Below are 15,230 nucleotides of genomic sequence, written 5' to 3'. Positions count from 1 at the left end.
ACATCTTAGATAGTGTGGAACAGTCTAGCTGTTGACACTCAGCTTATATAATGACAAGGAAAAGAGTTACCTGATCTCTCCATGCAAATGTAGTTCTTGCCACTGTCTAAAATCTTTACTTAATCTATTACTCTGAATGGGTTTAGGTGAATTCCAGGTGCAGCTTAAACAACAGCGGTGGTTTTGCACTTACCTTGCAGTAGAGAAGGAAAAGAAAAGTGAATACTTGCTAAAATATTTAGGTGCTTAAGTAGGCATAGTTGCTGGTTTGATTCGTTTGTTGGTGGTTTTTTTATTTTTTTATTTTTTTGTTTTTTTTTTAATTGGACACCAAAAACACATAAATTGAGCAGAAACAGCAGAAACCTTTTTTGGAGATGAGAGAAAGAAAGAGAGAGGCTGCCCTGTGATTGCAGTGGAGCCACAGGTCTTTACTGGTGTCCACTGGGAATGGCTGGGATTACTGATCTGTGGCCTGTGGCCTGTACCTCCTTCAGCCCACCAAGGGCTCTGTGGGTCACAGGACATTTCTGAGGGCCTTTTTCAGAAGTTTTATTCCAAAACATGTTGTCCTTTGAGGGGTAAGTGTTGGCAGCGACTGGGCAGTGATTTGGCTTGGGGAATTGTGCAGTTGTTTGTATTTTATGTACACTCTTGCTGAAGGCTGGTGGAACTGAAATTGTGATTGAGAGCCTGTTGTTCAAGAAATGACTTTTCAGTTGAAATAAAGTGATGCAGTTTAATGAATTTTCTGAGATAACAAACCTTAAAATTGCAGTCACTTGTGGATTATATTTATCATGATTTCTGTGCAGGGTCTGTGCTATTAAAAAAGTTACTTGGACAGCAACATGGTCATATGATGGTTTTCACAGCTGAGCCTTTGTTGTCTTTGTTGATATTTATAGGAGAAGCCCAGATGTACAAGCTAAAGAAGAACTGTGGAAACATATTCAGTAAGTGTGGTCCTTGTAGGGTCTGAGAGATGCTTGGTTTGCCTTTAATGTAGTTATTCAAATCCCATCCACTGTGGCACTACACTGATTTAGTTTCAGTAAATTATGTATGTTAATGACCTGTGTGTAGAAGATACTGCAGGTCACTGAGTGCATTGAATAAAGATGACCATTGTATGTAAATGAATTATTAAAGAACAATACATCATTTTAGAGATTTATTCCTGTGTGGCTTCCAAGATGTCAATATTGACACTTTTAGCATGACACCCCATTACCCCTTAGGAAGATATTTAGCAATTCAAAGCATATTCACTGTTCAGCACACGTAATGTTCATGATATTGCGAAGCAACAAGATCAGATTTGCAGGGAGGTGAGAAGGTGGAACAGGATGAAACATGCAGTTGAAGCAATCAAGGTGAATTTACACTTATTTCAAAATAAGTGTCCTATTTTGATGTCAAGACAGCTTCAGGGCTGACAACAGCTTGTTTTAGTAAGTCTTCTTAGCCCAATATAATAAAAATTTTTGCACTTCACAGTTACTGTTACATTTTTTACTTTTCCTAATCCTTTATAGGAAGGAGCTTGTGGATCCATCTGGCCTATCTGAGGAGCAATTGAAAGAAATTCCATACACTAAAGTAGAGTGAGTTTGTGTCAGAATTTATTTTTTGTGAATATAAAAGCCCACTTTTCTTACTTTACTGTGAACTCTGTCCTACTGAAGTAGGAATGGGTGTACATATAATCTATAAGCTCTTATCTATTCCAGATACTCTTCCCCTAGGATGGGTTGGGTGAGGATACTTAATAATTTTAAAAGCAAATATTTTTCCTTTTCAAAATAAGAAAAAACCCCATCTCAATCTCTCCTAATCTCTCCCACACACTCATGAACCTGTCTGTGTGTTCCGTATGTCTCCCTATGCTAGCCATGAAACTTATATTATAAACTACAGAATGAGAAAGAAGTGAATGCAAACAAGAAAATCAATTTTTTCTTAAACTTCTTCTTTGTTCTAAATATTCTGATCATCCAAGGCACTCCTTAATCTCTGCAGCCCCTTCCCTGGCTTGTCATGGGCAGCTGCCAGGGCATAGCTATTTCCTTAAGAACCAACATCCATTTCACTGCAATAATTGTCCATTTGGGATTCCAAGTGTCAGTGCAAGCAGCTGAATGTGGGACAAATGGGATCCTGGGTTGCATTATAATGTACTTCCAAACACCACTAGGCAGAAAAGGCTGATGTTAAGGACATATAAATTAATGCATTCTTTATTCAAGTTCCATTCTCAAATATGAGCATGTCAGTTTGTGACTTCTGCTCTCTTAAAGGATTGAATTCCAAGTGCAGACTTCTAAAAAGAAGCATCAGCCCTTTAAATTCAGCCAGTGAAAGAAGCCATCTGTTACACTTCAGTACGAAATGCGAAGACTCTCAGTCTGCAGCTGAATTTATGTTTTGTGCCAAAGATCTGGTTTACCAACCCCCTGTTGTGAATTCTGTCTCTCTCTCAGGACTCAAGGTGACCCCATCCGCATCCGGCACTCGCACTCCCCTCGCAGCTACCGGCAGTACCGGCGGTCCCAGTGCTCTGATGGGGAGAGATCTGTCCTGTCTGAAGTGAAGTATGTGAACATGGTTATTAGCACTGAACTAGTCTAGTGCAGCCCAAAAGTCGCTTAGAGATCATGGTGGTAAGAAACTGCTAATGTGGCTTGTTGGTGGCACAGGGTTCAGGCAACCCCCTGAATATTATGTCTTCAGAGCTAAACATGAATGAAACAACTCCAAAAACATTTACAGTCTGTTCTCAGCCACAGTGGTTTTCTTGTTCCATTTGGAAGGAGTAAAAACTGAAAAGGCTGAAATAAACCTATATTGGTCTTAAGTGGTAGGTCATAACATTGCTCAGGGGATGAGAATCCATGAGTTGCTTTCCAGGTAACTTCATTCTTTATGGAGTTAAGATGTTATCAGTGTTAGGTCTGTAATTTTTTTTCATGGGAACTCTAGTACAACCCCCTTCATCAATCGGTGGATCAGTCTTTCCTAGAAGACTGAAGAGTACTTATGAATGGAAAAGCAACAGCCCCATTCTCGGTTGCAACAAGGCCATAAAAACATGAAAAGCAGTCCCCACCTGGAAGGCTAGTTTTAGCTGAATAGCACCCTGAAGGAGGTGTGGCACACCCATGATTTCATGTGAGACTTGTCTTTGCCATGAGGGTGGCCGGGCCCTGGCAGATGTTGCCCAGAGAAGCTGTGGCTGCCCCATCCCTAGAAGCGCCCAAGACCAGGCTGGAGGGAACTCTGAGCAAGCTGGGATAGTGGAAGGTATCCAGGCCTGTAGCAGGAGGTGGAACTGGAGGATCTTTATGGTCTCTAACCAAACCATCCTGTCATTCAATGATGTTGTATCAATTTGGGCTGCTTCTAAAGACCAGGAAAAGACAGGGATGGGATGGGCTGAAGGTGCCCACGGAGGATCAGCATGACAGCTTTCAGATGTCCCAAGTCAGGTGATAGAAACCTTTCAGATCAATAGAGCAGTCTGTGTCGGTTTCATTGTTCTTCTTCTGCACGGTTACCTCATTAAAACAATATCCATTTTGTGTTATCATAATTCCAGTGTCAAAACTGATCTGGTCCCTCCACTGCCTGTTACACGATCTTCAGATGGGAAAGTTCCCACCAGCCAGCTGACTCAACAGGTTAGTGATTGTACATCCTTTTCAATTTCCCTTTTTATTGGAGGGAGAAGTGGGGCTCTAGTGCTTCATTTAAGATAGTCTTTGTTTTACAGTGAAAAATAAAGATGAGATTTTTTTTCAGCAGCAGTGTGAATTTAATTTTTGCATTTTACTTACACTTTGTTTGTATTCCAAAATACATATAGTTCTGTAGCATATGCCCCTGTGAAAACCTGCTGCTGCTGCTGGAAAACTCTTTCCCAATCTTATGCATTCCTAAGATGCATATCTGCTTGTCACTGAAGGAAAACTGACTTTTACCACTCACTGAATTATCCAGATGTGGTTGTGATGCAGTTGTAATCACATCATTTATTAGTCTCTTTTAGAGGTTGTCTGAAGAGTTTTGTTGCTTGGGCTTGAAACAGTGCTGCTTTTATTTTCCTTTCTCTTATATTTTTTCCCCCTACAAACACTGAATATTTTTTTATGCTATTGACATCTAAAAAGGACAGAATTTGCCTTTTGTTAATCTAACTTAATCACTGTCTTTCATCATATATTACACTACCATATTCTCTCAGTTTTGATAGTTTTCTTGAGCTCAGAATGTGAGAAACAAATTCTATTCAAAAGCACTCCCAGGTCTTTTGTACAAACATACAAAAGGAGAACCAAAACATGGAAGGGAGAATTCCAGACACCTAACTTACTGTACCAGTAGTATTGAAATGTTCAGTGTGTACAAACACTTCTCTTTTCCCTCTGCCCCAGGCTCCCTTATGACAGTGGATATTAATTCCTTGTGAGTGTTTTGCTAACTATAAAATAATTAATCATGGCATTTCCTGAATAGGCAATAGCACAAAAGGGCAGCAGCTAGCAGGAGGCAAGAGGGGAAAAAAATTCTGTTTGATCAAATAAATGTAGAGACTTTAATATTCCTGTTGCGTGTATATATATGTATACATGAATTGCCATACCATAGCCTAAGGCTTTCATAGCAAGCTAGCAAAATACAGTGTTTAAATTCTGCTGTATCTTTTCAACAACATGTTTAATTTATTCTCTTCAGAGGCAGAATGGATCTAAAGACAGCCTAATAGAAGAACCATCTCTGCTATCCACTAATAATGCTGATCGAAAACCCAGCACAAAGATTGTAAAAACTGTACAGGTGTCACGCTTCAAGGTGGAGACTTGACTCATGAATTGAAGATGGTGAATGGATTTTGGTCTTTGGAAAGTGAGAATTTGTTTATGTGTGCAAGGGAAGGAACTGAAGTCAACATGGTGGTCTTTCCTTCAGGACATCTGGCAGTGCAGCCTGCTTGCTGGGAAGACCAAGCAATGATTTTATCACCAGCACCATTCTAGTGGTGTGACTGATTGAGGACAAGCTGCCTGATAGACAACCAAAACCAAAAGTCTTTGCAAAACTGAAAGATCAGCAGTACATTTCCAAAAAATGAACAACAACAAAAAAATTGCTGCAACAAAACAGGCTTCATGGTCTGCTCTGTAACTGAATAGCCTTGTTCCAGGAAGTGACTGTTAACTGACATGATCAGGATCAAGATAAGTAAATAGTCATATTTTTGGTCAATTGTGCAATACAGTGTGATATGGGGAAATTATCTTCACAGTTTATATGGGGATCAGCTTATGTTTTGAGACATAAGGATAGCTCTTGCAAGGGTTATTTTAACCTAGCACAGTAACAAATGTTTGTGTTGTTGATACAGATTCTGACTCAACCCATTTAGCTCAAAAACAATAGACTCTGTAACACGCTGTAGCAGTGCGTTCCAGAGGTGATACAGACTTACTTTGCTTTGGGCAGGTTTAAGTGTTCTAAGTTTCGAATGTCCTTTTGTGTAGAGGGACTATTTAAATGAACATTCCATACCACAGAAATACATTTACCAACTTGCAGTAAAGCACACTGGAAACTGGGGACTATAAATTGACCCACTGTGTTAAGACTGCTTAATAAGGCACTTCCTTGCTGGTTAAATGAAACTTGTGGGGTAGTATTTAAAACCAATAGAAAATAGCGCCTTTTTTTTTTTAATCTAGATTAGCAAAATCTGTCTTAATATCTCATATAAAATAATCTGACACTTTTCTCTGAGCCATTTCTACTATGATAAAATGACAAAGGCAGTATTTCAGGTATGAGAACTATAATTTTTTTTTCTATTGTCATGTTAGGAATACTAAGTTTTAATGACGCTGCACATTGAGTCGGTTATCTTCTAATACATATCTGAAGTGATGCCTGGCTCTCCTTTTGTCCTATCACTTCTTACAAATATCTGAGAATCACTTCTCTGCCTCCCATTTGTCCACAGTCAGCACATGGATGAACCTTCAAGTGTTGCTGACTTGCTAGGGAGCTTAGCAAACTCTTTGTGTCATGGAAGTAATTTTTTGCTAAGTGTAATCATTGAACTAAGTCCCGAATTTGTCAAACAGTGTCGCAAACAGCTGTAGCAGCTCACGTGCCTTTCTACATCTGTCCTCTCTACACTCAACCCTCACAACCCACAGAGATTTGCAGTGATCCCTGTGCCTTCTAGTCCAAGCAACACCAGGGAATTGCAGCTCTGTCAGAAAAGCAACACTGCTTGAGAACTGGAGTTAGCATAAGGTGTTCAAGTTACACTTTACAAGAGGCATGGGATTACTAATACACATTTTAGCTGACGAAACTGGTCTGCAAAATGTTATACAGTGTGTTTTATTTTCCACTTTATGTTTTGATTCTTCGTTGTTTTATGATCTGAGGTGGTCAGGCGGACGTTACTAGCCAGGGTGGCAGCCATAGTTTGTATATTCCTATCACACTATGGAGTGGTCTCTAGGTTGGGAAGTGCTGCAGGGAAGGCAGATTACTAAACAAATGCTTTTCTTTGGTCATTTACTTGGGACAGCTCTGCTTCTACAGTCTCAGTGAACAAATCTAAGGGAAGGAAAGAGCAAGATCAAAAAAATTCATGTACTAAAATGAATGTAGTAAAAATTCAGTTTTCATGGAGGTTCTTTAGAATTTTTTTTAATTTCCTGTGGATTTAATTTGAGGAACATTGTTGGGCTTGGCTTAAAGTATTGGCTCAGCTTTGTAAGTTTGTTAAAAGGTTTCACTGTCATTGCTCCAATTTAAAGTGATCCTTTAGGATCTGTTTATGACCTTGTGTAGTACTGTCAAAAACAACAGTCAAAAAAAGCCCAAACAAAACAAAAAAACCCAAACCAAACCAAAATGAAAAATAAAAAGTGCAAACCCAAACCACAACAAAAAACCCTGACCAACCCCTAAGAAAAAAAAAATCACCATGGCAAAATGGCTTAATGGAGAGCATCACAATCTTTTGGAAGACAACTGAAAAATGACAAACTGTACAAGAACTGGTTAGCGTCAGCAACGAAAGCTACTCCTTGTTGCTTTGAGAAGCTGTTCCAGCTTGGAGCATTACACACTTGCTTATAGTTTGCCGCTTTCTAATGATTACCATTAGTTTGCTATCCTTACCCAGGCACAGGTAAATAGCACATATCTACTGCTGCAGGAGGATTTGTGTTACTGAGAATCATCTGTACATAGTGTACCTGTCTTGCCAATCTTTAAATATTGATCACTAAGGTTTATGTTGAACCTTGTGTTTTCCTGTATGCTTTCATCTTCTTGTGGGCCTTTTGTGTGTTATTGCTGGATACCGTCAGCCAGGTGCATGGTATTTTACTGCATCAGAAAATAGCTTCTGTCTAGTCTAGTTGTGAAAGGTTTAAATTCTCAAGTCACTGGAGAGTTGTTTTGTAATCAAGCTAACCTTTTTGCATTTAGATGAGAAGTACACAGAGAGAGCCCTAGATTTGAGTTAGTGATCTTCTCCCTGATGAGACTATGTAGGAAGCGGGTTTTTAGCAAGTTTGATGTTAGCCTGGGCCACTACAATCCAATTTTGTGTCCACAAAAGACTAAAGATATAATGCCTCTACTACATGTTTTCCAAATGTTTTGTTGTGCCAAAACAAGGCAAAACTTGCAAGGAGATCACTGTCAGCTAGTAGTACAGAAAAGCAAGTTTCTTTCATATATGTTATCCTCCTTTCCCTTCAAGCTTCTTTTCCTCAATCATTTGAGGAAAAGCACCTTTTTATGGTATTTTTGTGAGAGATACACACAAGTGATCAATCACTGAAAACACTGTGTCACAGCTATGCCTTCTACACCTAAACCAGCTCTACATGTCTAAGTGACCAGCCTCTTAGAGCTCTGAGCTACACCTTGCCTTCTCCATTGTTGCTACCCGTCCCCAGCTCTCCTGGGGCGTTCACTGCCTAGAGGCAGTTACATTTTCAGATCTGGATTCTGGATGTCAGTACTTGTACATCCTGATGAATCAGGCAAAAGACATGAGATAACAGTGTCAGGAAGTTTACCCTGGTATGAATGCCATATACAGATCCCTGCTCACTTGGACAAAGGACTGGTATTTCAGGCATTCTCATCCTAATTCTCCTGAACTGATCTCAGGCCAATGATTTTAACTTTGTGCCTCTGCCTTTACCTCTTCTGAGACTTCCGTAAGTGCTAAGCATCGGTAAGTTATAGAATTCTCACTAATTAGCAACAATTACAATATATTTATACAACCTTTTGCAAAACATGTATTTTATACAATAAAGAGGGCTTGCAAACCACAGCACAAAAGCACTGTTGTATATCCTCTATCGGTTCCCTTGCTTAGTTGGCTGGTTTCTTTCATCTGGAACTAGCCTGGACCTGCTGTTTTCTACCCTGCGCCTCTTACTGGTATCACTAACTCTGCAACTTGTATTCTAATCAAGCTCATTATATTGATGATGTTTGTTGCAAAGTCATTACCATTTAAGTTGCCAAATTCATTCCCTTTATACAGGTGGATATTGAACTGAAGAGATAGCATGTTTTCTTTTGGGAAGATTTGTTCAATTCAGAGCTCCCTAGAAAGGTGTTTGAAGACAACATACATGAATATACCAATGTGATACATTTGTTCCATGTACATTAGGTATTCATGAAGCAACTGTGTGCTTTATTTTGAAATGAGTTTGATAGATGGCTGTGTCAATACTTGTGTCCAGGTTATTTAAAAGGCAAGTAAAACTTGAATTTTTAGGGCATTGCATGGTTGCCTGTGTGTCTTATTTACATTACACTAAGGAGCAAAGCCTTCAGAAACACAGATTCATTTGACACCGCCATCTGGTAAAAACAGGTGTAGTACCAATTAAAATCCACTTGAGGATACAGCTTCTCCAGATTAAGTATTTTATCTTGTAGCAGGAAGTTGTCAGTGTAAGCTTTGGGTTTCCAGTGCACATCTATACCAGTTTCCTTTCTCACCTAAAAATCACCAGGGAGCAACAGCAGACTATGTAAGCTGTCAAAGCAAAGACACAGATACAGAGCCAGTGTGGCAGACACTCTCTCCTTAATGTGTCTGATTTTATTCCCGTATTTGTTCTCCTGAGTAAGAGCTGTGGTATATTGACCTTGGCAGGACACCAGGTGCCCACCAAGCTGCTCTATCACTCCCCTCCTTAACAGGATAGGCAAGGGAATTAGATGAAAAAATCCTTGTGGGTCAAGATAAAGGAGTTTAACAAAGCAGAAGCAAAAGCAAAAAAAAAAAAAAAACCCAAACTCCAAAAGATTTACTTTTCTACTTCCCAGGAGCACATGGTGTCCACCCAGTTCCTGCAAAGCAGGGCTTCAGTACATGTAGTAGGTTGTTCCAGAATATGAATACATTATCCTTTCTCTTCAGTTTTTATTGTAGAGCAGATTCTTATAGTCTGATTTTTTTTGCAAGGGTGCAATTCAGTTAGCCAGTCATACGAAATAAAAGGCAGTCCTAATGTTTAACATCATACTTCACATTTACCAGCATTATTATTTAAGTAATCTGTGACCCTTGCATGCGCCTATTGCTCCCTCTACCTCACTTTTCCCTTGTTCTACCCCACTACAACACCAGTATTACACATTAAAGCTTGGGGTTCTACATCTTTTTTAGTTGAAAGGAAGTTTACTCTGGGGTTGATACCAATCAAGTGTCTAATCCTGGGGTTAGGTACCAATCATCAAATCCTATCACTAGCTGTTGCTCTTGAGATTTTTTTAAGTTTTAAAAAGCTACTCCTGTTAGTCTTACACTTCAAGAACAAAGGCCCACAAGCAGAACTCCTGAACAGATGGTATCTTCAGGGAATGTAATCCCCAACAAACCCTAAACTTTCAAGTACATCCCATAATTACAAGCTGGATCTCTTAAAAAATAATTACTCTTGTCTAAACCTCCCTCTCTCTTGATGAACTAAAAATAGCTTTACACTTAGAACTAGTAACATGCTTACATTCAGTACTGAAAAATCACACAGTGCAAGATACACAATTGAAGCATTTGTTCTTCTGATAAACCATGTTAAGTCTTCCTAGAAAAATTAGCAGCAATCCCAGTTATCTCAAGAGTATTTCATTGCAAGTTATGCTGAAGCACCACATGATGTAGCTAGTCAAGGTGATGATAAACCAAACTTGCCATTCTCCATGCTGGATAAACACCTTTCCTGCTATTTTTAAACCCAGGTTTGCTGAATTTCTAGTTTTGAAATTTCTACTTTTGCTCACCACAATACAAATCTCAGGCAACCCTATGTCCAAATACTACAGGAGACCATGGTTTAAGTCATCACATCCCAACTCACTCCTAGGCTTTGTTTCATCCAAAGAGGTGCACTGGTTTCCCACCAATAACACAAAGAAGTCTGAACTCTGAAACAAAAGCAATTGTTACTAAAGCTTGGAAAAGACAGAAATTCTGAGAACAGAAACATAAATCTTTATTTTTTTGTTCATACAAACATTACCAGACACTGCCACAATGCAGTTAAATGCACTTTGTCTTACGACACAGAGGCTTAGTAGTCCATCTTTTAGGCATTGCTCTCAGGCTGGTTCTAACAATTCTTCCTAAGGAAAAAAATAAACACACAGTGTGAGACTGGACACATGTAGCACACAGCTCTTTTCTAACATCCTCTAAATGCCCAACACTAATACAAAACTACAAAGATGAGCTTCCCCTCATCCCTTGGGCAAAAATGTAAAACTTGCAAATCTAATTTTTAGGAAGCCTGCCTGTAGAGAGTCCTTTTGCCTAAGCAGGGGTTCAGGTGGTAACTACAAGCTGGTGGCAGTATTAACACTTTCTGGCTAGTGGGAATCCACAGAAATTTCTGCAGTTCTAACTCATGCATATGACTGTGCATTAGAAAGCACTCTGGGAGCAGTAAGCCAATAATACAAGATTTAATAATTTTATGCTGGAAAACAAGCAGCAGCCCTGTTACTGGACACATTACTAATAATGGATTATACAAACTTTTCTCTTCCCAGAGAGAGATTCATACACAGAGTGCCCACCTTATCTTCAGCCCTGCAAAAGTCCTCAGTGCCTGGGCGTGGATGGATTCCACAGGCTCATTTCCTACCAGCAGCAGTAGTAAAGGATTCAGTGCATCTGTGTTGCCCAAGCAGATTCCCACATTTCGGTGATGAAACTTTCTGATTTTATTACTTTCAAGAGCATTATGGCCAACCTGGAGGAGCTTCATCACTTCACTGAAGATTCGTTATATTTTATCCTGAAAAAAAATCCAACCCAAACAAAATCTACAGTGATGTAGTACAGGATCATTTACACCAGATTTCCAAGTATTTCAGAGACTTGGATTATGTGTCACACCCCTGGGTATGTGGGTTACACAAAAGAAAGACTTGATAGTGCATGCAATTTTAATTAATACCTTCTTTGTAGTAATGAAATTTAGGCTGACTTGCGCTACTCAGTTTTTCAGTAGTGTTGGCTTTTCCAAGACTTTACAGTGAAGCAGTATGAGATTCCAAGCTTTCTTTCATATATTGCCAGTCTTTTTAACATTTTCAATCCTTGTGTTCTGAGCTGCTCCACAGTATCACACGCCTAAAAGCAAACGTGAGAAAGCAAGTCCTTGTCTTGGAAACACTGGCAGCCACAAACCGATTTAAAAAGCCACCCACACCAATTTTTTTTATTTTGTAGCTTCCTCTTTGCTGTTTTTGATAAGAATATAGCCATCAGGCTGATCTCACGCTCACTGTTTCAGTTCTAACTTCTGCACTGAAGTCATTGTGCCAAACCTCCTTCTCAGCAGAAAGCCTGCTCCATTGTAACGGCAGGCTACAGGACAGAGTTGCACAAGGAATTATTGTCACAGTTGTGCAATCAGCACTTGGCGGCTTCTTCCCAAATGCCCTTCTCACACTCGAGGCTTTCAGCACTCAGGGCTATCTCTGGGAGATCCTGAACTTCCAGCAAAACACACTAGAAACCTGCAAGAAGCAATCCTAGCACTAACCATTCTGTCAGGACTCTGACAATATCAAAGAACACTTTACACTTGCAAAAGGGCATCAAGGAAAGGCCAGCAAGAGTAGACAACGTATTATTCAATACTAAATAACAGATCCAGAAATCTACAAAAACAAAACACAATTTTTCTCCTGTGAGAAGATTTTAATCTTTTCTGTGCATGAGCATTAAGCTGTAAATATATTTTTTCAATAGAAAATCTAGAGGCCACAGCTAGACACTTGGAAAGCTACGTACTAATTACTTGCAGACGTAAAGACTGTGACAGACAGGAGAGCTAAACAATGCTAAAAGTGGCCATTATAATTTCAGCTTTTCTTCTTTTAATAACTGTCAGATTCTCCACTTTAAAAGACTGAAGAATAAAATCCACACAGCTACCCAACCGTACTACTTCTACATCTTGTTTGGGTTTTTTTTGTCCTTGCAAAAACAGAGAGGAAGAAGATACATAACCAGCTCCCTGAACCAGTTTGTGCAAGAATTCCTCTTTGCCTTTTTTGACACCACATTCATTCTGGACAGGAATGAATGGGCAACACAAAGGCCAAAACTCAAGTATGGGAACTCTACACCTCAACAAAATGAAATTCACAGCTTATGAAAAAGAGCGAATAATCAGTTGAAAAATATTTCAAAATTCAAACACTTAAGAAGAGAAGCCAAGAATACCATGTTCTTGGGACATCTTTTGGTCATGTTGGTGCATGCTCCGGCCACTGACCCAACTTCCATTGCTTTCATCTGGAGAAAAAAAAAAAAAAAAAAGGAGAAGACATATTTTGAAGAGCGACAGAGACACAGGATCAGTACAAGGAGTCTAAAAGGACGTAGTCTAAAAGGACGTACTAGAGGTAAGTGCCCGATTTGGAAGACAAGCAGCGCCAATAAACACAACCTCACACCGCCGCTCCCTCAGAGCCCGCGGCCGCCGCGCTGCCTGCCGCGGGGCCAACCATCCCTCCCGAAACGGAGGGGGGTACGCCGTGCGTCGCCTCCTCCTCTTCCCGCAGCACAGCGGCTGCGTTCTGAGTGTACCGCAGACGCGAGGCTACAGACTCGGCCATGCAAGCAGAAGGAGTCCTGAGCAGGCGACACCGCCCGGGAAAGGCGCCGAGGTGCGGACTAGTATCGGCTCTCCCCCCTGTCTCACCGCGGCGATGGAGGCGCCTCAGAGAGGGCGAGAGTGTCGCATTCCGCTGTCTCCGCATGCGCAGTGCCGCGCCCTCCGGCGGCGGTGGGCGCTGCGGAGGGGAGCTTGCCAGTGCTTCCTGTTCCTTGTGGAAGCTCCCGGTGTTCCCGGGGTCTTTGTGGGCGTTCCCTGTGTTCCCTCTGCCCTCGCGGCGGGGAGGTTGCGGCGAGCAGGTTCCCGGGGTTCCCTTTGTCTTTACGGGGGCAGATCACGGTGAAGTGAGTGCACGGAACGCCCCATCCCGTGCACCGCTCGCTCGTGGTTGCGATGCCTTCAGGTTGAATTGTTTGTTCCCAGGCTGAACTCCCCTCGCCTTTTGTAAACATAACCAGTGCCCTCAGATAACATACAGTGGAAGTTGCTTAATAAAGAAAAGGGCTGTGTTTGAAGAATTGCGCAAGGTTACATCACAGAAATAAACATGCATGAGGTGGGCCGAGGATGTTTTGCTGTGTGAAAGCTGTGACCATTTACCCTTTGGTGTGATTGATTTGTGGAAACCTCCACTTTGCTCCCTTACAGAATAAGCAATGTTTCTTTTCTAAACTTAGCTCTGTGTCTGTATTCAGAGAACCAGAATGGGCCACATCCATCCCAGCAGTGTCCTGCTGTTCGCTCCGCTGGAGCATGTGGAGAGAGGAACCGGCCTTGGTTCACGCTGCAAGTTGAGACAGCCCTCGATATTTAAGGCTTGAATGCTGGCAGAAGCTGAGCTCTGAGTGCACATTTTCCACATTTTCTGACCTTGGTTCACACATTTGAAATCCTGTGAGATGGGGGAATCAGAGCAGGCAGGTACGCCAGGAGGATAAACAGGCAGCGTGTCTAGGGAAGAGCAGGATGAGGCTGGTGCCAGCCATAGGGAAACCTGTACAGCTCTCCTACTTGCCTTGATCTGGTGGATTAAGCTATCCTCTAACAAAAAATTCTACAACACTGCTGATTCCCACACTTATAAATCCCAAAGTTCACAATTTTCTGTGGGTGAAACACAAGATGTGCCTGCTTCTCTGCTTGTGGAGTGGTCAGTGTTTTCTTGCACTCTATAGGGTTTCACGTTCTTTGCTGGAATCCACCTTGCTCTGCTTCCTGGGGCTGCTTGCTTCTTTTGGCTCCTCCTTACCTGGGAATATCAGAGGAAGCACTTACATAGTGTCCAGAAGGTAGAGTTGCTAAGTCACTTCTGCAGAACAGCCTGGAGTGTGACACCTTAGCTAAATTAGAGGAGGTTATGAGAAGGCTGACTGATGTCCAAGCAAAGAGACATGATAAATTGCAGCCAAGAGAGTTAGGAGGAATAAAGATAAATAAAAGAAAAAGTTAAGGGGCAAACAGATGTCATCACTTAGAGCTTCTGGGAAAGTCTTCATACTTGCGGGGGTGCAACATTAGTTTGCTTTACAGAAATTAGCTTTTGCATAATTATGCTTAGATATGTCTAAGACAGGGTATTTTAGTGCTCTGTTTATAGCATAAACTAAAATAACATCAACAGTAATTTTAAACAGATTCACCTCTAATAGCTTTGGCTTGTCATTTGAAATTCTGTTTGTCTTAGGTGTTGCCTCAAGCCAAACTTATGCATGCATAAAGGTCAGCACTTTGAGTAAAGTGATACTTGTAATTCACAAGTAGAGGTCTTGGAGGGATGAGATTGTTGGTGACAGTCAAGCTGTTAAATCAGTGGAGATCTGTTACTGTGTGTTGCAGATATGTCACTCGTCCCGGCTAGATGGTGACGGGGGGAAGGGGGGGCGACAGATCCCCCTCTCTCGGGCTCCGCAAAATCTCAGCAGCACTGGTTCTGGGGTGGAACTGGGGTAACTTTATTCAGTGGTAAACTCCCTCCCCCGGGTCCCAGAACCCCGAGCTCGGGGCAGAGAACAGCTTATAAACCGGGGCGGGGGGGATGGTCAG

General features: G+C 41.2%; 1 protein-coding gene, 1 long non-coding RNA gene and 1 other non-coding gene across 7 annotated transcripts in view; 1 reads left to right on the top strand and 2 right to left on the bottom strand.

Annotated features, from left to right (window-relative positions):
- The window catches only part of EPB41L4A (erythrocyte membrane protein band 4.1 like 4A), a 117,734-nt gene extending 108,896 nt beyond the window's left edge, over positions 1–8,838 (top strand). For all 3 annotated transcript variants that reach the window (XM_038123345.1, XM_038123343.1, XM_038123344.1), the window contains 5 exons: positions 909–956; positions 1,539–1,607; positions 2,484–2,594; positions 3,599–3,680; positions 4,735–8,838. In XM_038123345.1, the coding sequence (XP_037979273.1) occupies positions 909–956; positions 1,539–1,607; positions 2,484–2,594; positions 3,599–3,680; positions 4,735–4,863 (439 nt within the window). In that variant the 3' untranslated portion in view covers positions 4,864–8,838. The remainder of the gene's footprint in view (positions 1–908; positions 957–1,538; positions 1,608–2,483; positions 2,595–3,598; positions 3,681–4,734) is intronic.
- Positions 8,839–10,004: 1,166 nt separating this feature from the next.
- On the bottom strand, positions 10,005–13,260 carry LOC119695255. Of its 3 annotated transcripts, none has more exons than XR_005255125.1 (5): positions 12,971–13,260; positions 12,794–12,865; positions 11,965–12,081; positions 11,134–11,692; positions 10,005–10,680 (listed from the first exon to the last, which is right to left on the bottom strand). It is a non-coding gene; the product is annotated as an uncharacterized LOC119695255 (long non-coding RNA). The 3 variants fall into 3 exon arrangements; XR_005255124.1 differs by having other exon boundaries at positions 10,121–11,354; positions 11,517–11,692; XR_005255123.1 differs by having other exon boundaries at positions 10,036–11,692.
- LOC119696222 lies at positions 12,538–12,670 on the bottom strand. The gene has a single exon (XR_005255546.1). It is a non-coding gene; the product is annotated as a small nucleolar RNA SNORA13 (small nucleolar RNA).
- Positions 13,261–15,230: the final 1,970 nt, after the last annotated feature.

The sequence above is a fragment of the Motacilla alba genome, chromosome Z, assembly GCF_015832195.1.
Source record: "Motacilla alba alba isolate MOTALB_02 chromosome Z, Motacilla_alba_V1.0_pri, whole genome shotgun sequence".
Classification (NCBI taxonomy): domain Eukaryota; kingdom Metazoa; phylum Chordata; class Aves; order Passeriformes; family Motacillidae; genus Motacilla; species Motacilla alba.
The sequence above is the reverse complement of the archived record's forward strand: the minus strand, read 5'-3'. Positions and strand labels throughout refer to the sequence as shown.